This window comes from Rhinoraja longicauda, chromosome 4, assembly GCF_053455715.1.
Source record: "Rhinoraja longicauda isolate Sanriku21f chromosome 4, sRhiLon1.1, whole genome shotgun sequence".
NCBI lineage: Eukaryota > Metazoa > Chordata > Chondrichthyes > Rajiformes > Arhynchobatidae > Rhinoraja > Rhinoraja longicauda.
This window is the reverse complement of record NC_135956.1, coordinates 8734019-8759219: the sequence shown is the minus strand read 5'-3', so window position 1 is coordinate 8759219 and position 25201 is coordinate 8734019. Positions and strand designations below refer to the sequence as shown.

Sequence of the window (25201 nt, the reverse complement as noted above, 5' to 3'; positions counted from 1 at the left end):
AGTAACTCACAAGGAGTAACAACAAGTGTTGGAGTAACTCAGCAGGTCAGACAGCATCTCTGGAGAACATGGATGGGTGACGTTTCACAGAGTGCTGGAGTAACTCAGCAGGTCAGGCAGCATCTCTGGAGAACATGGATAGGTGACGTTTCACAGAGTGCTGGAGTAACTCAGCGGGTCAGGCAGCATCTCTGGAGAACATGGATGGGTGACGTTTCACAGAGTGCTGGAGTAACTCAGCGGGTCAGGCAGCATCTCTGGAGAACATGGATGGGTGACGTTTCACAGAGTGCTTAGCGGGACCTTCTTCAGGCATGAGCTGTATAGCTGAACCTGAGTAAACACATGGACAATGTATCTATAACCAACACACATATAAACATTTAAAGCAGCCTCTGTAATGTGTTTTGCAGATATATTTCAGTAATATTTAACAGTGCAAACATCACACAGGCAGATGGTAGATTTCCATACAGTAAATCAGTAATACAGCACTGAGATTCAGTAATGCTTGCTTCCCTTTTACAAACATCTGCCCTGAACAGAGAGCTTACTTTAGTTTACAGATACCGTGCCGAAACAGGCCCTTCGGCCCACTGAGTCCATGCCGTCCAGCGATCTCCACACACTAACATTATCCTACACACGGGCAGCATCTCTGGAGAACATGGACAGGTGACGTTTCACAAAGTGCTGGAGTAACTCAGCGGGTCAGGCAGCATCTCAATTTACAATTATACCAACACCAATTAACCTACAAACCTATACGTCTTTGGGATGTGAACCGTATCATCCTACCACAACCACAGAGCAGTCTTGAACTACTATATACCTCTTTGGTGACCCTCGAACTATCCTTGATCGGATTTTGCTGGCTTTACCTTGCACTAAACGTCATTCCCTTATCACGTATCTGTACACTGTGCATGGCTCGATTGTAGTCATTTATTGTCTTTCCGCTGACTGGTTAGCACGCAACAAAGGCTTTTCACTGTACCTCAGTACACATGACAATAAACTAAACAGAAACTACGGAGCACCCGGAAAAAAACCCACGTGGGTCACGAGGAGAAGGGACAAACTCCGTGCAGACAGTGCCCGTGGTCAGGATCGAACCCTGGTCTCTGGCGCTGTGAGGCAGCAACTCTACCGCTGCGCCACCGTCTGTAGGCAATTACCCTGAAAGTGCTAGGAATTCCTCACCCTTCATCACTGTAATGAACAGTTAATCTTAAAGACCACACAAACAAAAAGAAAATAGCAGCACGAATATGTAATTCCATTTTAAAATCAGTGCTATAATTTGCAGAATCACACCATCTGGCAAGAAATCTTTTTCCTTCATCGGCCTGCCAGGGCACTTTGAGAGAAGTCGAGGGAGTCCAAATTTTTTTTTTTTGTGAGTTGCATACCAGAGCCTCTTGGGTCACTAAAGAAGAATTAGGAAAAACTACTGAACAAATGGACCATGCGTAAAATCAATCTCCAGAATCTAATTAAGTATGAATCTAATTAAAATTAAGAGAGGCATGGATATGGGTAGTTAGAACCTTTCTCCCAGGGTGGAATTTCCAAAGACTAGAGGCCACAGCCTTGAGGTGGGAGGGGCAAAGTTTAAAGATATGCGCGGCAAATCCCGACACAATGTCAGAAAGACCCGAGTCTGAAGATAGTTAGTCCTAGAGCCATATAGTGATACAGTGGAAACAGGCCCTTCGGCCCAACTCGCCCACACCGGCCAACAATGTCCCAGCTACCCTAGTCCCACTTGCCCGCGCTTGGTCCATATCCCCCCAAACCTGTCCTATCTATGTACCTGTCCAACTGTTTCTTAAACGATGGGATAGTCCCAGCCTCAACTACCTCCTCTGGCAGCTCGTTCCATACACCCACCACCTTTTGTGAAAAGATTCCCCTCAGATTCCGATTAAATCTTTTCCCCGTCACCAGTGTAGGAATGAACTGCAGATTAAAACCAAAGATAGACACAAAAAGCTGGAGTAACTCAGAGGGACAGGCAACATCTCTGGAGAGAACGAATGGGTGACGTTTCGGGTCTAGATTCTAAACACAAAGTGCTGGAGTAACTCACCTAATATATATATATATATTTCTTGCAGTCTCCAAAGTGCCCATTTATCTATCAATCTATCGATCTATATACTAAAACTTTTGTTTGTTTGTTCCTGAACTGCAGTACACAATAGCACACCAATTTTAGGCCCAACTTACTCACTGCCTCCCTTTGGTGCTAATGGAAGAGGTTTCATTGAAATCGGTGTTATATTTTTCTAAAGTTATTCACATTTTAAAGTTTAAATCTATCTCCTAGGGAAGGAGGGGGGAGGGAGGGGTGGACGGAGGGGGGGGGGGGGAGGGAGGGAGGATAAAGGGCGTTGAGGGGAATGGAGTGGGGGGAGGGGAAGGAGAAGGGAGGGGGAGGGAGGTGAGGGGAGGCTGCACCAATGCAGGAGAGGTTTGCGCCCAACAGGTTTACTTGGTCTAGTATTAACTAACATTACCTTATACAAGGATATGAATCTGATGTGTGGGAAGGAATTGCAGATGCTGGCTTACATTGAAGATCAACACAAAATGCTGGAGTAACTCAGCGGGACAGGCAGCATCTCTGGAGAGAAGGAATGGGTGACGTTTCTGGTCGAGACCCTTCGTCAGACTGAGAGTCAGGGGAGAGGGAGACGGTGAAATGGAAGGGTAGGTGTGCATCTGAAGAAGTGTCTCAAGTCCAAACGTCACCCATTCCTTCTCTCCCTAGATGCTGCCTGGCCCGCTGAGTTACTCCAGCACTTAGTGTCCATCTATGAATCTGATACCTACCTCACTAAGAGGTGGCACGGTGGCGCAGCGGTAGAGTTGCCGCCTTACAGCACCATAGACCCGGGATCGATCCAGACCATGGATGCTGTCTCCGTGTGACCGTGCGGGTATTCCCCGGGTGCTTCGGCTTCTTCCCACACCCCAAAGACATACAGGTTTACAGGCCAATTGGCCTCTGTAAAATTCTAAATTGTCCCTAGTGTGTATGGGATAGTGTTAGTGTGCGGGGATCGGCAGCCAGCATGGACTCAAAGGGCCGAAGGGCCTGTTTCCGCGCTGTATCTCTAAACCAAACCAAACTCTTGTATGGATTGCAATAAATTTAAACATCCTCTTAAATGCATTTCCAGTCAACAATTAGTAGTAATGCACAAGAATTTATATTAACTAACACTAAAGTGCAATATATATTCTGAATTTATCGAAGATTGCAGAGTGCTTTGGTCCGTTCATTTTTTTAATCCTGTAAAGAAATGCCGAGCTCCAAAAAGAAACACACCCTTCAATACTTGACCACAGGTCATAAGGTCAGAGTGGTTGCAGTGTCCAGAGGGGTCACTGAATGGCCACTGCGGTCCCCAGTGGAGGTCTCTCTATCAGGGTTCTTCCCCATGATATCGGGGACCTGGGGTGGAGTGCGTGTTGCACAGAGCCGTGGCGTGTAACAAATATTTGAGTCGGTTCACGGACTCGCCAGCCGCCTGTATCTTCTGTGGCGAGGAAGAGACCATGCTCCACGTGTATGTGGAGTGTGTGAGGTTGCAGCCCCTGTACGAATATCGAAACGGGCTGCTCCTCACGTTGCGTTTTAGTCCCACGATCCTGGTGTTTGGGCACAGGGCAGGGAGTGGGGAGGGCCGATCGGGAGGGTGGGATTCCCCCTGTCGGTCTGCTCCTGGGCCTGGCCAAGATGGCCACCCGCGGGTCCAGGCAGCGGGCAGTCGATGGTCACACTAGAGTCGGCTGCCCGCCCCTCTTCCGGGCGTAAGCCGAGTCCGCTTGAACACGCGGTGTCCACGGGGACTGGAGCCCTTCCGTGAACGCTGGTCACCGGGGGGGTGTGGGGGGGAGGGTCGAGTGCATTGTAGATAAAGGTGCCATTATTGTTTTATAATGATTGCCTGATGCAATGTGACTATTGATGCAGTTTACCTTCCGGTACACTGTAATATGCAATTATTGAATAAAGTCCTTGGAAGGAAAAGGAAGGAAAGAAAAAAATAAGTGGTCAGTGTGGACACAGAGTAGTGGCAGAGTGGTCAGTGGCCAGAGCTCACACTGAATGCCCACAGAACACCCAATGAACAGCCACAGTGCCCACTAAACAGCTACTGCGTAGACAGTGTCCACAACTGCAGTGGAATTTGTCTCAACATTAGCCTGCAGAACATGCTTATGGCCGCACAATGTCAATTGTAAATTCACAGGTAGGGGAAGAGTAAACTAGAGACACACGAGGAACTGCAAAAGCCAGTTTACAAAAAAAAAAGGGTGAACTGGATCAAGGAGCATTTTAATCATTTGCATTTTTCAGTGAGAGGGGAAAAGAAATCGCCCTCCATAATCCCCAAAAGACACTCACAGGCAATCACAGTTTTAAACCAGCCACGTTTGACAAGTTGCAGAAAGAATAGCATCTGAATTTGTAAGGATCTTGCAAACAAACTGCCCAAACATGGTAGCTGGTCTTTTAATACATGTTTTTGAAATTAAATGACCATTAAAGTGACTGGAGCATTTTTCCAGCATCTCTTTGGATGCTGACGTGTCAGGAGTGGGACTCGGTGAAGCCAAGTCCACAGAAGTCAAGGACTGTTGCAATCATTGACACTAATTTGTCCACAATGCTAGGCCGTGTACTTCAGGAACTGGGTGCAGTCAAGGATACACCTCATGGTACTGAGACAGCATTGAAACATTCCCTTTGGAGGTTGAGACTGGGACAGAGAGAGGGACAACAATACAAGGTTAGATACAACGGCGGTTTTGGACTGGGTGCAGTCAAGGGTACACCTCATAGTGCTGAAAAATTCCCTCCGGAGGTTGCGATTGGCTTGCAAGGCCAGGTACAATGCAAGGCCAGATACATACATAGCTTTAGGACTGGGTGCAGTCACGGATACACTTCATGGCGCAGAGACGGCATTGAAACATTCCCTCTGGAGGTTGAGACTAGGATGGAGAGGTCCACAATGCTAGGCCAGGTTCAATGGTGGTTTTGGACTGGGTGCAATCAACGGTAAACCACACAGCACAGAGGCAGAGTTGGAGCATTCCCTTTGTAGGTGGAGACTGGGATGGAGAAAGGATCCACAATGATCGGCCAGATGCAAGGGTGGCTTCGGGAACTGGGTGCAGTCAAGGCAACACCTTATGGCGCTGAGGCAGAGTTGAAGCATTCTCTCTAGAGGTTGAGTTTGCCTTGAAGAGAGGGTCCACAATGCTAGGCCAGATATAAGGGTGGCTTCAGGATTGGGTGCAATCAAAGGGTACACTTCATAGCGCTGAGGCAGAGTTGAAGCATTCTCTCTGGAGGTTGAGTTTGGCTTGAAGAGGGGGTCCACAATGCTAGGCCAGATACAATGGAGGCTTCAGGATTGGGTGCAATCAAAGGGTACACTTCATAGCGCTGAGGCAGAGCTGAAACATTCACTCTGGAGGTAAAGATTGAGATGGAGAGAGGGACAATAATGCAGGACACATGGCTTTAGGGACTGGCATCAATCATGGGTACACTGAACGGACATGAGGCAGCTTTAAAACATTCCCTTTAGAGGTTGAAATTGGGATGGAGAGAAGGTTAACAATGCAAGGCCAGATACAAAGGTTTTAGGATGGGGTGCAGTCAGGACCGGTTGCAGTCAACAATATACCACATGGTACTGAGCCAACATTGAAACATTCCCTCTGGAGGTTGCGATTGGGACAGAGAGAGGGTTAATAATGCAAGGCCAGGTACACACAGGGCTTCAGGACTGGGTGCAGTTATGGGTACACCTCATAGCACTGAGGCAGCTTTGAACACTCCCTCTGTGGTTGAAAATTGAGATGGAGAGAAGGTCCACAATGCTCGGCCAGATACAAGGGTAGTTTAGGACTGGGTGCAGTCAAGGGTTAAGTGCACAGCACTGAGGCAGAGTTGAGGAACTCCCTCTGGAGGCTGGAACCGGGCTGGAAAGAGGGCCCACAATGCAAGGCCAGCTGTAAGCGTGGTTTTAGGACTGGGTTCAGTAAAGCTCACCGCACGAAGCTGAAACGGCGCTGAGACATTCCCTTTGGAGGTTGAGATTGGGTCCACAATGCAAGGCCATCTTTAGGACTGGGTGCAGTCAAGGGTACACCACACAGTACCGAGGCCGGGTTGAAACATTCCCTCCTTCGGGTGACAGTGGGGTGGCGAGAGGGTCCACAATACAAGCCCAGCTCCGGGGTGTGGCTTTAGGACAGGTTGCCGAGCGCACAGCACTGAGGCAGAGGTGAAACATTCCCTCCGTGGCCGAGACTGGGATGGAGAGAGGGGCACAGTGAACACACCGCTGGGTTGGCCGGACTCCTACAAGAGTCTGCGGATTCTCCGGTGGCTGGTGTTTATCCGCGACGTCGCTTGGTCAGTCGAGGAGCCGATGACGTCGAGCACTTCGTTCTGCCGCTCCAGCTCAGACTCAGTGTCCAGCGCGATGCTCTTCAGCCTCCTCAGGATCTGAAAGGAACAATAGACAATAGACAATAGGTGCAGGAGTTGGCCATTCGGCCCTTCGAGCCAGCACTGCCATTCACTGTGATCATGCCTGATCATCCACAATCAGTACCCCGTTCCTGCCTTCTCCCCATATCCCTTGCCTCCACTATCTTTAAGAGCTCTATCTAACTCTCTCTTGAAAACATCCAGAGAATTGGCCTCCACTGCCTTCTGAGGCAGAGAATTCCACAGATTCATAACTCTCTGGGTGAAAAAGTTTTTCCGCATCTCCGTTCTAAATGGCCTACCCCTTATTCTTAAACTGTGGCCCCTGGTTCTGGACTCCCCCAACATTGGGAACATGTTTCCTGCCTCTAACCGGTCCAACCCCTTAATAATCTTATAGATTCTTTCAATATATGACAGTCCCGCCATCCCGGGGATTAACCTCGCGAACCTACTCTGCACTGCCTCAATAGCAAGAATGTCCTTCCTCAAATTTGGAGAGCAAAACTGCACACAGTACTCCAGGTGCGGTCTCACTAGGGCCCTGTACAACTGCACAAGGACATCTTTGCTCCTATACTCACCCCCTCTTGTTATGAAGGCCAACATGCCCTTAAAACAGCAGGATGTAAGCAAGTCACAGTGGGGTGGCATGGTGGCACAGTAGTAGGACTGCAGCATCACAGTGCCAGAGGGCCGGGTTCAATCCCGACTACGGGTACTGTCTGTACGGAGTTTGCACGTTCTCCCCGTGACCGTGAATGAATGAAGTCAATTAATGTTTTTAAGGTAAAAAGGAATGTTTTTGGAGGCAATAGGCAAGAAGGGAAAAAGATTTAATAGGAATCGGAGGGGTAACCTTTTCACACAAAGGGTGGTGGGTGGATGGAACGAGCTGCCAGAGGAGGTAGTTGAGGGTGGGACTATCCCATCATTTAAGACACAGCTACACAGGTACATGGATTGGACAGGTTTGGAGGGATATGGGCCAAGCGCTGGCAGATGGGACTAGTGTAGCTTGGACATTGTTGGCCACTGTGGGCAAGTTGGGCTGAAGTATCACTGTATCACTATGACTATCATAGGCACAGTGGCGCAGCGGGTAGATCCACTGCCTCACGGCTTCAGAGGCCTGGATAGAGTGGATGTGGAGAGGATGATTCCACTAGTGGGAGAGTCTGGGACCAGAGGTCATAGCCTCAGAATTAAATTCCTTTAGGAAGATGAGGAAGTATTTCTTTAGTCTGAGGGTGGTGAATCTGTAGATTTCAATGCCACAGAACACTGTGGAGACCAAGTCAATGGATATTTTAAAGGCAGTGATAAATAGATTCTTGGTTAGTACGGGTGTCAGAGGTTATGGGGAGAAGGCAGGAGAATGGGGTTAGGAGGGAGAGATAGACCAGCCATGATTGAATGGCAGCGTAGACTTGATGGGCTGAATGGCCTAATTCTGCTCCTGTCACTTATGAACGAATAAATGACAGGTGGGCTTTCTCTGGGTGAGCCGGTTTCCTCCTGCACTCCCAAAACATCCAGGTTTGCAATTAATTGACTTTGCTAAGTTGTAAAATTGTCCCAAGTGTGCATGGTAGTGCTAGTGTACGGGGTGATCGCTGGTCAGCGTGGACCCGGTGGGGTGAAGGGCCTGTTTCTGCACTCTATCTCTAAAGTCTGAAATCATTCAGTGTGTGTTTCCACACAGGCAGGAACAAAATCACATCGGTAAAGGGTTTAACTGTCACATGTACTGAAAAAGGAAGATTCTTACGTGCAGCCACGTGCTTAGCAAGATGTCCAGTTGCTCCGGTTTCCCCCCACACTCCAAAGAATTGCGGGTTTGTATATATAATAAGGAGTTACTCCCTTTATCCTGTATCTGTACATGGTGGACCACTTGATTGTAATCATGCATTGCTTTTCACTGACTGGATAACACACAATAAAAAAGCTTTTCATTGTGGTTTAGGTTTTTTTAGTTTAGAGATAGTGCAGAAACAAGCCCTTTGGCCCACCAAGTCTGCGCCGACCAGCGATCCCCAAACACTGACACAAGCCTACACACACGAGGGACACTTTACATTTATACCAAGCCAATTAGTCTACAAACCTGTACGTCTTTGGAGTGTGGGAGAAAACCAGAGCACCAGGGAAAACCCACGCAGGTCACGGGGAAAACGTACAAACTCCGTACAGACAGCACCCGTAGTCAGGATCGAACCTGGGTCTCTGGCGCTGTCAGGCAGCAGCTTTACAGCTGCACCACCTCGGTAGACATGACAAACTAAACGATACAATTTATTCTATGATTGAACATTGTATATTTGCCTGTTTTGCACTAACAAGCCTGTTAAGTTGCAGCAAGTAAGAAACTCATTGTTCTGGAGTCAGTATATGACAAATGAACACTTGACTCATGAAGAATTTGCTAAAGGAATGAATTTGGAGCCCTCTGGTGCCTGGTTTTATCAACAACTGGCTCTTAGAAATTGATAGCTTTGACACAGCACGGAAACAGGCCCACCTAGTCCACGCTCACCATCGATCACCCATTCACACTAGTTCCATGTTATCCCTGTTATCAGGCTTCTGAACGGTCCTTCCATAAGCTAGGGTACTGTCCGATTCACCTCTACCCCATTGCGGACATTGGACTTTGTCTGTGGAACTGGTGCGCTACAATGCTGAGAACTATATTCTGCACTCTGTATCTTCCCCTTTGCTCTACCTGTTGTACTTGAGTTTGACTTGATTGTATTTATGTATGGTATTATCTGATCTGTTTGGATAGCATGCTAAGCAAAGCTTTTCTCTGTACCTCGGTACACATGGCAATAATAAACCTCAACCTAAATCTTTTATATACATACACTAGATATATTCCCTCTCCATTCTCAAGCCTGATGAAGGGGTTTCACTAAAACTTTGATCATTCCTTTCTCCCCACAGAAGCTGCTCAACCAACTGAGTTCCCCCAGCAGATTGTGTCTCCGCATTTTTACGTCACCTCTAAATCTACATAGAACAGCACAGCACAGGAACAGGTCCTTCAGCCCATAACGTCACGCTGAACATGACATTAGTCTTGAGAGAAACAGCGCAGAAACAGACCTAGACCTAGCCCGTGCCGACCAGCGATCCCCGTACACTAGCACGATCCTACACACTGGAGGGACAATTTAGTTTTTACCACAGCAAAACCTACAAACATGTATGTATTTGGAGTGCGGGAGGAAACTGGCGCACCCGGAGAAACCCCACGCGGTCACAAACTCCATCCAGACAGCATCCGTAATGAGGATTGAAACCAGCTGTGAGGCTGCAGCTCGACCCGCTGCACCACCCTGTGTTCACACTGGGCATTGGTTGATAACTGTGTTGTAACATGGTGCCAAATTCAACTAATCTGCGACTGTGAGCAGTTTTGGGCCTCATATCTGAGGAAGGATGTGCTGGCTCTGGAGAGGGTCCAGAGGAGGTTTATGAGAATGACCCCAGGAATGAGTGGGTTAACCTATGATGAGCGTTTGACGGCACTGGGCCTGTACTCGCTGGAGTTTAGAAAGATGAGGGGGGACCTCATTCAAACAAATGTGAAAGGCCTGGACAGAATGGATGTGGAGAGGATGTTTCCACTAGTGGGCGAGTCCAGGACCAGAGGTCACAGCCTCAGAATTAAAGGACATTCCCTTAGAAAGGAGATGAGGAAGACAGGAGAAGGCAGTGGAGGCTGTCATTGGGTATTTTTAAGGCAGAGAAGGACAGTCTCTTGATCTGGGACTTCCAGGGCGCGGGGGATTTCTCGCGGAACCCCTCGTGAACTTTAGCGGCTGAATTGACAAATTGCAATTACCGACTATTTTGCCGAAAAATCTGAGGCGAAATCGGAATGGCGGAAATGAAATAAAAAAGCGAAACTTTCCGCCAAATTCGGAAGGGTTGGGAGGGGTGCATATCCCTTCATTGCCTGCATCTTCATGTGCCTTTCCAAAAGCGTATTAAGGGTGGCACGGTGGTGCAGCGGTAGAGTTGCTGCCTTACAGCGAATGCAGCGCCGGAGACTCAGGTTCGATCCTGACTACGGGCGCCGTCTGTACGGAGTTTGTACGTTCTCCCCGTGACCTGCGCGGGTTTTCTCCGAGATCTTCGGTTTCCTCCCACTCTCCAAAGACGTACAGGTATGTAGGTTAATTGACTGGGTAAATGTAAAAATTGACCCTAGTGTGTGTAGGATAGTGTTAATGTGCGGGGATCGCTGGGCGGCGCGGACTCGGTGGGCCGAAGGGCCTGTTTCCGCGCTGTATCTCTAAACACCACTATCGTATCCGTCTCCATCACCACCCCCGGCAGCACATTGCAGGCACCCAGCATTCTGTGCAAAACAAAAACTTGCCCCGGACATCTATTGTAAACCATGTCCCCCTCCATCAGTTCCATCTCTCTCACAGCCTTGCGTGTTCGAATGGAGACGATCTTGCGGGATACACTCACCTGTCTCAGCTCTTCAGCCTCAGCCTCGGAGACAGTCTGCTCACACATCTGTTGGGACTCCTGTCCACTGCTGGCTGAAGCAGGATGCATTACCCTGCCCAAGAAGCCCGTGGCTGGGGAAAGAAACACAAGCAGCTGCTTACTGCCTTTAAAATCTATTTTACACTTTAGAAACTTCTGAGATGCAGCGCAGAAACAGGCCCTTTGGCTCACTGAGTCCGCGCCGACCAGCGATCGCCCTGTACACTAGCATTATCCTACACACTAGCAACAATTTATAATTTTACCCAAGCCAATTAACCTACAAACCTGTACGTCTTCGGAGTGTGGGAGGTGACTACCTCCGGCACTTTGTGTCTAGTTTAGTTTGGTTTAGTGATACAGCAAAGCGACAGGCCCTTCGGCCCACCGAGTCCACACCGACCAGCGATCACACCGAACACTTGCACTATCCTACACACACTAAGGGCAATTTACAATTTCACCAAAGCCAATTAACCTACAAACCTGTACATCTTTGGAGTGTGGGAGGAAACCGGAACTCCCGGAGAAAACTCACGCGGTCACAGGGAGAACGTCCAAACTCCGCACAGACTGCACCCATTGTCAGGATTAAACCCAGGTCCCTGGCGCTGTAAGGCAGCAACTCTACCGCTGCGCCACTGTGCCTCACTTTGAAGTATCTATGCCTACCCTTAGAATGTAGACCTCCAGATTCAGGGGCAGTTTCTTCCGAACTGTTATCAGGCAAGTGAACTTTCCTATCACCAACTAGAGAACAATCTTGACCTAACATCTACCTCATTGGAGACCCTTGGACTAATCAGACGTTACTGGAATTTAACATGCACTAAACGTTGCTTCTATTAATATGCATCTGTACACTGTGGGCAGCTTGATTATCATCATTTAGCTTTGGAGATACAGCGTGGAAACAGGCCCTTCGGCCCACCAAGTCCGCACCAATCAGCGATCCCCGCACACTAACACTATCCTACACACCAGGGACAATTTACAATTTTACCGAAGCCAATTAACCTATACGTCTTTGGGACGTGGGAGGAAACCGGAGCACCCGGAGAAAACCCACGGGGTCACAGGGAGAACGTACTAACTCCGCACCCGTGGTCAGGATCAGATCCGGGTCTCCAGCACAGTAAGGCAACAACTCTACCGCTGCGCCACTGTGTCGCCCAATACAAAAATTAGCCAATAATTTCACATTAAGTGGCACAACTGCAGTGTCATCTCAAGAATCTGAGACAGGGCAGCACGGTGGCGCAGCGGTAGAGTTGCTGCCTCACAGCGCCAGAAGCCTGGGTTCAAACCTGACTACGGGTGCTGTCTGTACGGAGTTTGTATGTTCTCCCCGTGACCTGCGTGGGTTACCTCGAGAACATCAGTTTCCTCCCACACTCCAAAGACGTACGGGTTTGTAGGTTAATTGGCTTCGATAAAATTGTAAATTGTCCCTAGTGTGTGTAGGATAGTGGAAATGCACGAGGAATTGCTGGTCGGTGCGGACTCAATGGGTCGAAGGTCCTGTTACCGCACTGTATCTCTAAACTAAACTAAGACGGGGATTGCTAGGGTGCTTGTAGAAACAAGGAGCTGCAGATGCTGGTTTACCAAGGAAAGACACAAAATGGTGGATGAGGCATCCATTTTACCGTACCTGTGTTCCAGATGGAGCTGCCTGCGTCAAGGTTCTCCGAAGCCGAGGCATCTTCTGGTCTGAAGAGCCCCAAGAGTTCCTCTTTAAACTGCATTTTCTTGGCGTACTGGATCTCCACAATGGAAATTACGTCAGGCATCCTGGCAGAGTGCAGGGTGAAGGAGATGTCGGGCTTCCCGATGAACCTCTGGCGCACCACGATCTCGTAAGGGCTCTGCACCTTGATGTCATCGACCTCTTCCCGCCGGTACTTGTGTACGGGCTGTCCGCTGGAGTCGCTGATCTCCAGCCCCGAGCAGAGGATCGCCAGCTGGCCCTGTTTAAGGTTGGGGTCGGGTCCCGGTCCCTGGGAGTAGAGGCTGGGGACTTTCAATATCAGGCCATCCTTTCCAAAGACCTGCGCCGCGGACAGTCCCGGCTCGGCCTTGCTCGCTGGCTCCGGCTCGGTCGATCTGCGGAGGCGGTTGGTGAACGGCCACCACGCCGGCGACTCCAGCTCCGTCAGCAGCCTGCAGCACGGGAGAGATGCCCGTTATCACATGCAACACTGCCACTGGCTCGATTGTAATCATGCCGATGGACACAAAAAACTGGAGTAACTCAGCGGGACATGCAGCATCTCTGGAGAGAAGGGATGGGAGACGTTTCCGGACGAGACCCTTCTTCAGACTGAAAGTCACTGGGAAAGGGAAACGAGGAATATAGATAATGATCATAAGGTCACAAGTGATAGGAGTAGAATTAGGCCATTCGGCCCATCAAGTCTACTCCGCCATTCAATCATGGCTGATCTTTCTCTCCCTCCTAACAAAATGCTGGAGTAACTCATCAGGTCAGGCAGCATCTCGGGAGAGAAGGAATGGGTGACGTTTCACACTACAAATGGATATTTCGTAAGATCATGTGATAGGAGAAAAATTTGGCCATTCGGCCCATCAAGTCTACTCCGCCATTCAATCATGGCTGATCTTTCTCTCCCTCCTAACCCCATTCTCCTGCCTTCTCACCATAACCTCTGGCACCCGTACTAATCAAGAATCTATCTATCTCTGCTGTAAAAATATCCATTGACGGCCTCGACAGCCTTCTGTGGCAAAGAATTCCAAAGATTCACCACCCTTTGACTAAAGAAATTTCTCCTCATCTCCTTCCTATAAGAACATCCTTTAATTTTGAGGCTATGACCTCTAGTCCTAGACTCTCCCACTGGTGGAAACATCCTCTCCACATTCACTCCATCCAAGCCTTTCACTATCCTGTACGTTTCAATGAGGTCCCCCCTCATTCTTCTAAACTCCAGGGAGTAGAAGCTGACAAACGCTCATCATACGTTAACCCACTCATTCCTGGGATCATTCTTGTAAACCTCCTCTGGACCCTCTCCAGAGCCATCACATCCTTCCTTAGACATGGTGCCCAAATGTGGGGAGATATAGAACAATGAATGAAAGATATGCCAAAAAAGTAACGATGATAAAGGAAACAGGCCATTGTTAGCTGTTTGTAGGGTGAAAACCTGTTAGCTGTTTGTAGGGTGAAAGCTAGTGTGACTTGGATGGGGGGAGGGATGGAGAGAGAGGAAATGTCAGGGTTACTTGAAGTTAGATAAATCAATATTCATACCGCAGGGTTGTAAGCTGCCCAAACGAGATAAGAGATGCAGTTCCTCCAATTTGTGTTTAGCCTCACTCTAACAATGGAGGAGACCTAGGGCATAAAGACCAAGGGTGGCACGGTGGCGCAGCGGTAGAGTTGCTGCCTTACAGCAAATGCAGCGCCGGAGACTCAGGTTCGATCCTGACTACGGGCGCTGTACTGTACGGAGTTTGTACGTTCTCCCCGTGACCTGCGTGGGTTTTCTCCGAGATCTTCGGTTTCCTCCCACACACCAAAGACGTACAGGTTTGTAGGTTAATTGGCTGGGCAAATGTAAAAATTGTCCCTAGTGGGTGTAGGATAGTGTTAATGTGCTGGGATCGCTGGGTGGCACGGACCTGGTGGGCCGAAGGGCCTGTTTCTGCACTGTATCTCTAAATCTAAATCTAAAAATAAAGGTCAGTGTGGGAATACGAAGGAGAATTAACGTGTTTAGCAACCGGGAGATCAAGTACGTCTAGACGTGAATTAAGGTGTTCAGCGAAACGATTGCCCAATCCGCGTTTGGTGTCGCCAATGTACAGTGCATTCAGAAAATATTCAGACCCCTTCACTTTTGCCACATTTTGTTACGTTACAGCCTTATTTTAAAATTGATTAAATTCTTTTTTTTTATCATCAATCTACACACAATACCCCATAATAAAAAAGCGAAAACAGGTGTTCAGAAATGTTTGTAAAGTAAATAAAAATAACTGAAATATCACATTTACATAAGTATTCAGACGATCTTGTGAATATATATGTTTGTATATATATTTCACTGATTTTGGCTGATTTCGGAAAAACGGTAAACCGTAGCGCCACGATTTTTGCACCGCCTTAATCACCACGCGGACCGCTGCTGGAAAATGATTTTTTTATTTAATTCGGTCGCATATTTTTTACGTTACGGAGGTTTTAAAGCGCTCCCCCCCTGATTTATTGAAGGTTTTCAGGGGGGCGCTGTGGTGCGGCTGTGCTCAGTACGCATGCGCGGCATCTCCTCACTTGTATATTATTTCACTCATTTCGGCTGATTACGGCAAAACGGTAAACCGTAGCGCAACGATATTTGCACCGCCTAATCACAACGCTGGGAGCTTGTCGAAAATGGTTTTTTTATTTAATTCGGTCGTATATTTTTCAAGTTACAGAGGTTTAAAAGTCAAGACTTTTTTTCTCTCAGTTATTTCGGCTGATTTCGGCAAAAACGGTGAACCGTAGCGCCACGATTTTTGCACCGCCTTAATCACCACGCTGAACGCTGCTGGAAAATGATTTTTTTATTTTATTCGGTCGTGTATTTTTTAAGTTACAGAGGTTTTAGTAAAATAAAAAAGATTTCAGCCGTTTTTTCAATGGCCTTCAGCGTGACGTCAAAATGCCCATGTGAGAAGAGCTCGCACAACCCCCCTCCTACCGATTTATTGAAGGCTTTCAGCGTGGTGCGTCTGTGCGTATGGGCTCCCCTCTCCTCTCTCCCCTTGCTTCTCTCCTCTCTCCCACACCCGGGAGACCCTCTCCCCGCTATCCCCCCCCCCCCCCGGGACCTTTCACTGATGCGCTCCCCCCCCCCCCCCCGGACCTTTCACTGATGCGCACCCCCGCCCCCCAACCCCCCCCGGACCTTTCACTAATGCGCTCCCCCCCCCCCCGGACCTTTCACTGATGCGCTCCCCGCCCCCCCCCCCCCCCCCGGGCCTGTTGGTGCTGGGGGCAAGAGAGAGTAGAAGGGGGGGTGGGGGAGAGAGAATGGTGGCGGGGTCTGAGAATGCGGATGGGGAGGGGGAAAACAGGGGTCGTCCGGAGGGGGCTTGGTGGTGGGGGAAATAGGGAACTGGGAAAAGGGGAGGTCGTGGGGAAAGGGGGGGTGTGGGGAGAGTAAGATTGGGGTTGGGGGAGGAGAGAATGGGGGGTGTGGGAATGGGCCCAACGGGCCCTCTTCGCTAGTCCATTTTAAAATAAGGCTGTAACGTAACAAAATGTGGAAAAAGTGAAGGGGTCTGAATACTTTCTGAATGCACTGTATAAGAGTCCACATCTTGAACAACGGATACAGCAGATGAGGTTGGAGGAGGTGCAAGAGAATACATGATTGTAATTGTGCATTGTCTTTCTGCTGACTGGGTAGCACGCAACAAAATCTTTTCACGGTACCTCAATACACGTGACAATAAACTAAATTAAACCGATTCAGAAAGCAGAGAGACACAAAAAGTATCCATGAGAATCAATGCTTTAGTAAACCTTCAGCACCTTTTCTCAGCTGGTACCATTAACACTTATGTACAACGTAGAATAGTACAGGCCCTTTGGCACACAATGTATGTGCCGAACACGATGCCAGGACCAACTCTTATCTGCCTGCATGCCATATTCTTCCATTCCCTGCGTATCCATGTGCCTGTCTAAAAGCCAATTAAATGGCACTATTATATCTTTAGTTTAATTTAGTTTTGTTTAGAGATACACCGTGGAATCAGGCCCTTCGGTCCACCGAGTCCGTGCCAACCTACTACAACCAAACAAACAATTTTACAGAAGCCAATAAACCTACAAACCTTATAGGTTTGTTCTTGTAGGTTTGTTAGTGTGCTTGTAGGAACAAGGAAATGCAGATACTGGTTTAAAGTCATAAGATCATGTGAGAGGAGCAGAATTAGGCCATTTGGCCCATCAAGTCTACTCCGCCATTCAATCATGGCTGATCTATCTCTTCCTCCTCACCCCATTCTCCTGCCTTCTCCCCATAACCTCTGACACCTTAATCTTGATATCTCTGCCTTAAAAATATCCATTGACGGCCTCCACAGCCTTCTGTGGCAAACAATTCCACAGATTCACCACCCACTGACTAAAGAAATTCCTCCACATCTCTTTCCTAAAGGAATGTCCTTTAATTCTGATGCTGTGACCTCGGGTCCTAGTGGAAACATCCACTCCACATCCTCTCTATCCAACCCTTTCACTATTCAGGCACAGTGCTGCCAAACTGATTAACCAAGGAAAGACACAAAGCACTGAAGTGATTCAGGTCAGCAGTATCTCTGGGGAACATGGATAGGTGTCAATTCAGTTATGGACCTACGGAACAGATCATCTCCAGAGATGCTGCCTGACCGGCTGAGTAACTCCAACACTTTGTGTGGTTTTTTTTTAATAAACCGGCTTTTGCAGTTCTTTGTGTCTCTAGTTTACTCTTCCCTTGTTTGTGAATTTACAGGTGACATCTTAAGGCCGATGTAAGAAAATAACTGCAGATGCTGGTACAAATCGATGGTACGATCCTGCAAGCTAATGTTCAGACAAATTCCACTGCAATTGTGTGCACTCAGCAGCCGTTCTGTGTGAAACGTAGAAAATAGGTGCAAGAGTAGGCCTTTCGGCCCTTCGACCCAGCACCGCCATTCAATATGATCATGGCTGATCTTCCACAATCAGTACCCCTTTCCGTCTTTTTCCCCATATCCCTTGATTCCGTTAGCCCCAAGAGCTAAATCTAACTCTCTCTTGAAAACATCCAGTGAATTGGCCTCCACTGCCTTCTGCGGCAGAGAATTCCACAGATTCACAACTCTCTGGGTGAAAAAGTTTTTCCTGATCTCAGTCCTAAATGGCCTACCCCTTCTTCTTAAACTGTGACCCCTGGTTCTGGACTCCCCCATCATCGGGAACATTATTCCTGCATCTACCCTGTCCAATCCTCTAAGAATTTTATAGATCCCCTCGCTATAAGATCCCCTCTCATCCTTCTAAATTCCTGCGAATACAAGCCCAGTTGCTCCATTCTTTCATATGTCAGTCCCGCCTTCCCGGGAATTAATCTGGTGAACCTATGCTGCACTCCCTCAATAGCAATAATGTCCTTCCTCAAATTAGGAGAACAAAATTGCACACAATACTCTAGGTGCGGTCTCACCAGGGCCCTGCACAACTGCAGTAGGACCTCCTTGCTCCAAATCCTCTCGTTACGAAGGCCAACATGCCATCAGCTTTCTTCACTACCGACTGTACCTGCATGCTTACTTTCAGTGACTGGTGTACAAGGACACCCAGATCTCGTTGCACTTACCCTCTCCTAATCTGACACCATTCAGATAATAATCTGCCTTCCTGTTCTTGCCACCAAAGTGGATAACCTCACATTTATCCACATTATACTGCATCCAACATGAATTTGCCCACTCACCCAACCTATCCAAATCACCCTGCAGCCTCATAGCATCCTCCTCACAGTTCACACTGCCACCCAGCTTTGTGTCATCCACAAACATAGAGATGTTACATTTAATTCCTTCGTCTAAACCATTAATGTATATACAACTAGGGTCCCAGCACTGAGCCTTGTGGCACCCCACTGGTCACTACCTGCCATTCTGAAAAGGACCCATTCATTCCTACTCATTGCTTCCTGTCTGCCAACCAGTTCTCTATCCATGTCAATACCATGTGCTCTAATTTTGCACACTAAGGGTCTCGATCCAAAACGTCACCGATCCATGTTCTCCAGAGATGCTGCCTGACCCGCTGAGTTACTCCAGCACTTTGTGTCCTTTAATGAGATGTACTCTCACAGCTGTACACTGTGCAGGTTTCGAATTAACTACAATGGTAATACTCTAAACTAGGGACAGTGTGCAAGAATTAGAATTTCTCAGCTTTTGAAAGGGCAGGCTAAGAGCACACAATGTACACTTAAGTTCATATAGCTTTGGTATACACCAGCACCTGCAGTTCCTTAGACAAGACACAAAAAGCAGAAGATGCCGGCACACATGCGTGGGAGATAACTGTTCGCATTGGTACACTTTCCTTGATCATCGTTGCTAGTCACATATCTTTCATTCACTTGTTCGATGTTTAGTTCAGTTTAGTTTATCGTCACGTGCACAGAGGTACAGTGAAAAGCTTTTGTTGTGTGCTAACCAGTCAGCGGAAAGACAATACAGGGTAATACATGTGCCGTCTAAATCTCCCGTCCCCTTTCCCCTGACCCGGATCTGAAGAAGGGTCCTGACCTTTATCTCCGTTTGCTTTGCTGCTATCTTCTCCCAACTAACAATGAGCTATTCTACATTTTCCTTGATCTCATTCTCTTTGTCCTGTTTTCACACCTTACCCTTCCTTATCAATGCACCGTCCACTCCCCTGACATCAGTCAGAAGAAGAGTCTCGATCCGAAACGTCACCCTTTGTTTTTCTCCAGAGATGCTGCCTGTCCCGCTGAGTTTAGTTTAGTTTAGATACAGCGCGGAAACAGGCCATTTCAGCCCCACCGGGTCCGCGCCGCCCAGCGATCCCCGCACTATCCTACACACACTAGGGACAATTTTTACATTTACCCAGCCAATTAACCTACATACCTGCACGTCTTTGGAGTGTGGGCGGAAACCGAAGATCTCGGAGAAAACCCACGTAGGTCACGGGGAGAACGTACAAACTCCGTAGACAGCGCCCGTAGTTGGGATCGAACCCGGGTCTCCGGCGCTGTATTCACTGTAAGGCAGCAACTCTACTGCTGCACCACCGTGCCGCCCCGTAGTTACTCCAGCATTTGTGCAAGTAATGTACCATACCACAGCATCTTTGGTGTGACCCAGCAGGTCCGGTTGCTCCCGACCACATACCTGTTTGCCACGTCCATGTCGGACTCGATCTTGTCCAGCCCGTTCATGATGCGGTCGAACTGTTCTCCCTGGTGGTGCAGCACTTTGGCAGTGTCCCCCAGCCGTTGCTGGGAGCTGGAGGCCAGGTTGATGAGTTCCCTTCCCTTGGTCGGGGTCCCGCCTGCGGCCGCCACGCCCTGGCCCGCGTACGAGAGCAGCTGAGACCGCCAGAAGTGCTCGACAACGTTGAACACCGTGGCCCGGCTGGGCTGTAGTGAGCTGAACCAGTGCTTCTCCCTGCCGCCCACCAGCACCGTCAGCGAGCTGAAGATGAAGCTGGACGTTTCCTTCCTGATGCCCGTGACGTCAGAGAGCTTGAAGCTGGTCAGCGCGAGCCCTTTGTCGGACGTGAACGCCAGTCGGCACGGCGAGAGCGAGAGGGTCCCGTACACCCACCGCTTCTCACCCTGGACATAGTACGATCCCGGCCACGAGTGAATGCACAAGTCTTTGTTCATGGCAGCAGCTTCACCCCTTCCCGAGGGGTCTGCACGTCAACGAGCGGGAGAAAATCTACACGATCCTACAAGGACAGAGAGAGAAAGAAGTCTGGTTAGAATGTCGCACGGGTTCACAGATACAGCACCGAACTAGGACCTTCCCCCTACCAGTGCGGCACGGTGACGCAGCGGTAGAGTTGCTGCCTTACAGTGCTTGCTGCGCTGGAGACCCGGGTTCCATCCCAACCACAAGTGCTGTCTGTACGGAGTTTGTACGTTCTCCCCATCACTTGCGTGGGTCTTCGGTTTCCTCCCACACTCCAAAGACGTGCAGGTTTGTAGATTAATTGGCTTGGTAAATGTTTTTTAAAAATTGTCCCAAGTGCGCATAGGATAGTGTGTTAATGTGCGGGGATCGCTGGTCGGCGCGGACCCGGTGGGCCGAAAGGGCCTGTTTCCACGCTGTATCTCTAAACAAGTCCACGCCGATGATCGATCACACGTTCACACTAGCCCTACATGGAAACTAAGACCTGCAGATGCTGGTTTACAAAGGCAGCCAAGACTGAAGAAGGATCCCGACACGAAACGTCGCCTATCCATGTTCTCCGCAGATGCTGCCTGACCCGCTGAGTTACTCCAGCACTCTCTGTCCATTATCGGGGACATTTGGTGCTTTAGTGAAGACAGATACGAGGAACTGCAGATGCTGGTTTACAAAACAAGACACCAAGCACGACATTCGGAGGCTGCAGCGCTTAGTTCGATCAGCTGAGAAGGTTGTTGGCTGCAACTTTCCCTCCATCGACGAACTGTACATTGCAAGGGCCAGGAAGCGAGCGGGCAAGATCATCTCTGACCCCTCTCACCCTGGCCACAAACTCTTTGAAGCACTTCCCTCTGGAAGGCGACTCTGGACTGTCAAAGCAGCCACAGCCAGACATAAAAACAGCTTTTTTTCCATGAGCAGTAGCTGTACTCAACAGCCAAGTCTGTAGCCTCTTTTTGCACTGGTATTTTCTTTCATTCTTCACATATTTAAATTATAATGTCTTTGTAGGAGCCATTCTTAATTGTTTACTGTTTATCGTGTCGTTACTTGCGAGCAAAGCACCAAGGTAAATTCCTTGTATGTTTACATACTTGGCTAATAAAATTTATTCAATTCAATTCGAAGTGTTGGGAGGAGTGTTATATGTTCTCCCCGTGACCGCGTGGGTTTTCTCCGGGTGCTCTGGTTTCCTCCCACACTCTAAGACGTGCAGGTTTGTAGATTAATTAGGCTGTAGTAGAATTGTAAATTGTCCCTAGTGAGCAGGATACTGCAAGTGTACGGGGAGATCGTTGGTCGGCGCGGACTCGGTAAGCCGACGGACCAGTTTCCGCGCAGTATCTCTAAAGTCTGACGTCCAACGATAAGTACTTTCAATGTTTGCAGAAAAGCTGCACCTTCACAATAAGAGGGAGATGCTGTACAAACACAATCTAGCGTTAATGCATTTGACAATCTCCCCACACTTCACCTCACCAACATCTCTTATCTTTGATCGGACTTTGCTGGCTTTACCTTGCACTAGTCAATAGTCAATTTATTTGTCACATACACATAAATGTGCAGCGAAATGAGAAATTACCCGCAGTTCAACAATAAGACCAGTAAAAATAAGCAATAAAAAATGCAATAACACATACAATCATAAACCAACACCAAACAAAAGAAACATCCATCACAGTGAGTCTCCTCGTCACCTCCTCACTGTGATGGAAGGCCAGAATGTCTTTTTCTCTTCCCCTGCCGTCTTCTCCCGCGGTTAGGCTGTTGGAGTTGCCACGTCGGGGCGGTCGGGGCTCCCAACATTGAAGCGCCGCGCCGGACGGTGAAAGGTCCGCCGCGGGCCGACCCAAGCCCCGCGATTCGGGGCGGGCGAAGACGCTGCCGCAGCCGGAGCTCCCGATGTTGGCCCCGATTAAACGTTATTCCCTTATCATGCATCTGTACACTGTAAATGAATCGATTATAATCATGTTGCCTTTTCCCTGACTGGTTAGCACACAAAAGCTTTTCACTGTACCTCACTACACCTGACAATAAACTAAACAAACTAATCTACCCACCGAACTTCAATCATCTCCCTGAAGTTTGAATCTTTGAAATACAAACACATACAAGTACCAGACAACATACCAAAAACTACCACGTACAAGAATTTTAGTTTCCATTTACGTGCATGGAAACAGTCTACAGAGGGGTCTCAACCCAAAACGTCACCCATTCCTTCTCTCCAGAGTTTTCAAGCTGAGAATCTATTCGTTAAAGTCATGAATTCTATGGTATTGTTGTTAACCTCAACCGCAGAATGAAGACTTTACCAATATACTTTGACTTCTGCTTTCATTTTAGTTTCGTTTAGAGATACAGCGTGAAACAGGCTATTCGGTCCACCGAGTCCACGCTGATGTGCAGGGTACAAGTTGCAGGGTGCCGGGTTCCAGGTGCAGGGTGCTGCTCGCCGGGTGCCGCTCGCAGGGTGCGGGTTGCAGGGTGCTGCTTGCAGGGTGCGGGTTGCAGGGTGCTTGATACAGGGTGCTGCTTGCAGGGTGCGGGTTGCAGGGTGCTCGATGTAGGGTGCGGGTTGCGGGTTGCAGGGTGCTTGATGCAGGGTACGGGATGCAGGGTACGGGATGCAGGGTGCGGGTTGCAGGGTGCTTGATACAGGGTGCTGCTTGCAGGGTGTGGGTTGCAGGGTGCAGGTTGCAGGGTGCTTGATGCAGGGTGCGGGTTGCAGGGTGCTTGATGCAGGGTACGGGTTGCAGGGTGCGGGTTGCAGGGTGCTTGATACAGGGTGCGGGTTGCAGGGTGCTTGATGCAGGGTGCGGGTTGCAGGGTGCTTGATGCAGGGTACGGGTTGCAGGGTGCTGGTTGCAGGGTGCTTGATGCAGGGTGCGGGGTGCGGGTTGCAGGGTGCTTGATACAGGGTGCGGGTTGCAGGGTGCTGCTTGCAGGGTGCGGGTTGCAGGATGCTTGATGCAGGGTACGGGTTGCAGGGTGCTTGATGCAGGGTGCGGGTTGCAGGGTGCTGCTTGCAGGGTGCGGGTTGCAGGGTGCTTGATGCAGGGTGCGGGTTGCAGGGTGCTTGATGCAGGGTGCGGGTTGCAGGGTGCTTGATACAGGGTGCGGGTTGCAGGGTGCTTGATGAAGGGTGCGGGTTGCAGGGTGCTTGATGCAGGGTGCGGGTTGCAGGATGCTGCTTGCAGGGTGCGGGTTCCAGGGTGCTGCTTGCAGGGTGCGGGTTGCAGGATGCTGCTTGCAGGGTGCGGGTTGCAGGGTGCTTGATGCAGGGTGCGGGTTGCAGGATGATGCTTGCAGGGTGCGGGTTGCAGGGTGCTTGATGCAGGGTGCGGGTTGCAGGATGATGCTTGCAGGGTGCGGGTTGCAGGGTGCTTGATGCAGGGTGCGGGTTGCAGGGTGCTTGATGCAGGGTGCGGGTTGCAGGGTGCTTGATGCAGGGTGCGGGTTGCAGGGTGCGGGTTGCAGGGTGCTTGATGCAGGGTGCGGGTTGCAGGGTGCTTGATGCAGGGTACGGGTTGCAGGGTGCGGGTTGCAGGGTGCTTGATACAGGGTGCGGGTTGCAGGGTGCTTGATGCAGGGTGCGGGTTGCAGGGTGCTTGATGCAGGGTACGGGTTGCAGGGTGCTGGTTGCAGGGTGCTTGATGCAGGGTGCGGGGTGCGGGTTGCAGGGTGCTTGATACAGGGTGCGGGTTGCAGGGTGCTGCTTGCAGGGTGCGGGTTGCAGGATGCTTGATGCAGGGTACGGGTTGCAGGGTGCTTGATGCAGGGTGCGGGTTGCAGGGTGCTGCTTGCAGGGTGCGGGTTGCAGGGTGCTTGATGCAGGGTGCGGGTTGCAGGGTGCTTGATACAGGGTGCGGGTTGCAGGGTGCTTGATGCAGGGTGCGGGTTGCAGGGTGCTTGATGCAGGGTGCGGGTTGCAGGATGCTGCTTGCAGGGTGCGGGTTCCAGGGTGCTGCTTGCAGGGTGCGGGTTGCAGGATGCTGCTTGCAGGGTGCGGGTTGCAGGGTGCTTGATGCAGGGTGCGGGTTGCAGGATGATGCTTGCAGGGTGCGGGTTGCAGGGTGCTTGATGCAGGGTGCGGGTTGCAGGATGATGCTTGCAGGATGATGCTTGCAGGGTGCTTGATGCAGGGTGCGGGTTGCAGGGTGCTTGATGCAGGGTGCGGGTTGCAGGGTGCTTGATGCAGGGTGCGGGTTGCAGGGTGCTTGATGCAGGGTGCGGGTTGCAGGATGCTGCTTGCAGGGTGCGGGTTACAGGGTGCTGCTTGCAGGGTGCGGGTTACAGGGTGCTGCTTGCAGGGTGCGGGTTGGCCGCTTGCAGAGTGCAGGGTACTGGGTGCGTTACTGGGTACTGGATTCCAGATACTCGATGCTTGATCCCGTTCTGCGCTGCATCTGCTTTTTAATTACTAGTGATGGAGCTACAACCTTCCTGCAGACTCTCTGACAACACATGGTGGAATAAAAGGACAGTCAGAGCCCGGCGCCCCGTACCTTCACGCTTCAGGCCGCCGTGTGTGGGCATCGCTGCTGTAGTGGTGGAGCGGCCACCCGGGCCCCGAGACCCGCCCACAGGAGGAGGGCCTGAGGCCTGTAGTCTCCGCACCCCGGCGCTCGCGTTAACCCGGGCAGCAACGCTCCGCTCCTCTCCGGGGCCGGGGTTCGACTGCGAGCTGCACGTCACCCCCCGCGCTGTACG

At 49.9% G+C, this 25201-nt stretch overlaps 1 protein-coding gene across 1 annotated transcript; it reads right to left on the bottom strand.

Annotated features, from left to right (window-relative positions):
- Positions 1 to 413: 413 nt before the first annotated feature.
- snap47 (synaptosome associated protein 47) lies at positions 414 to 25201 on the bottom strand. Its single transcript, XM_078397147.1, has 5 exons — positions 24997 to 25201; positions 19955 to 20516; positions 12690 to 13198; positions 11015 to 11127; positions 414 to 6538 (listed from the first exon to the last, which is right to left on the bottom strand). Exons 2-5 carry the CDS (start codon positions 20449 to 20451, stop codon positions 6392 to 6394), a joined length of 1266 nt encoding a protein of 421 aa, XP_078253273.1. The 5' UTR covers positions 20452 to 20516; positions 24997 to 25201; the 3' UTR covers positions 414 to 6391.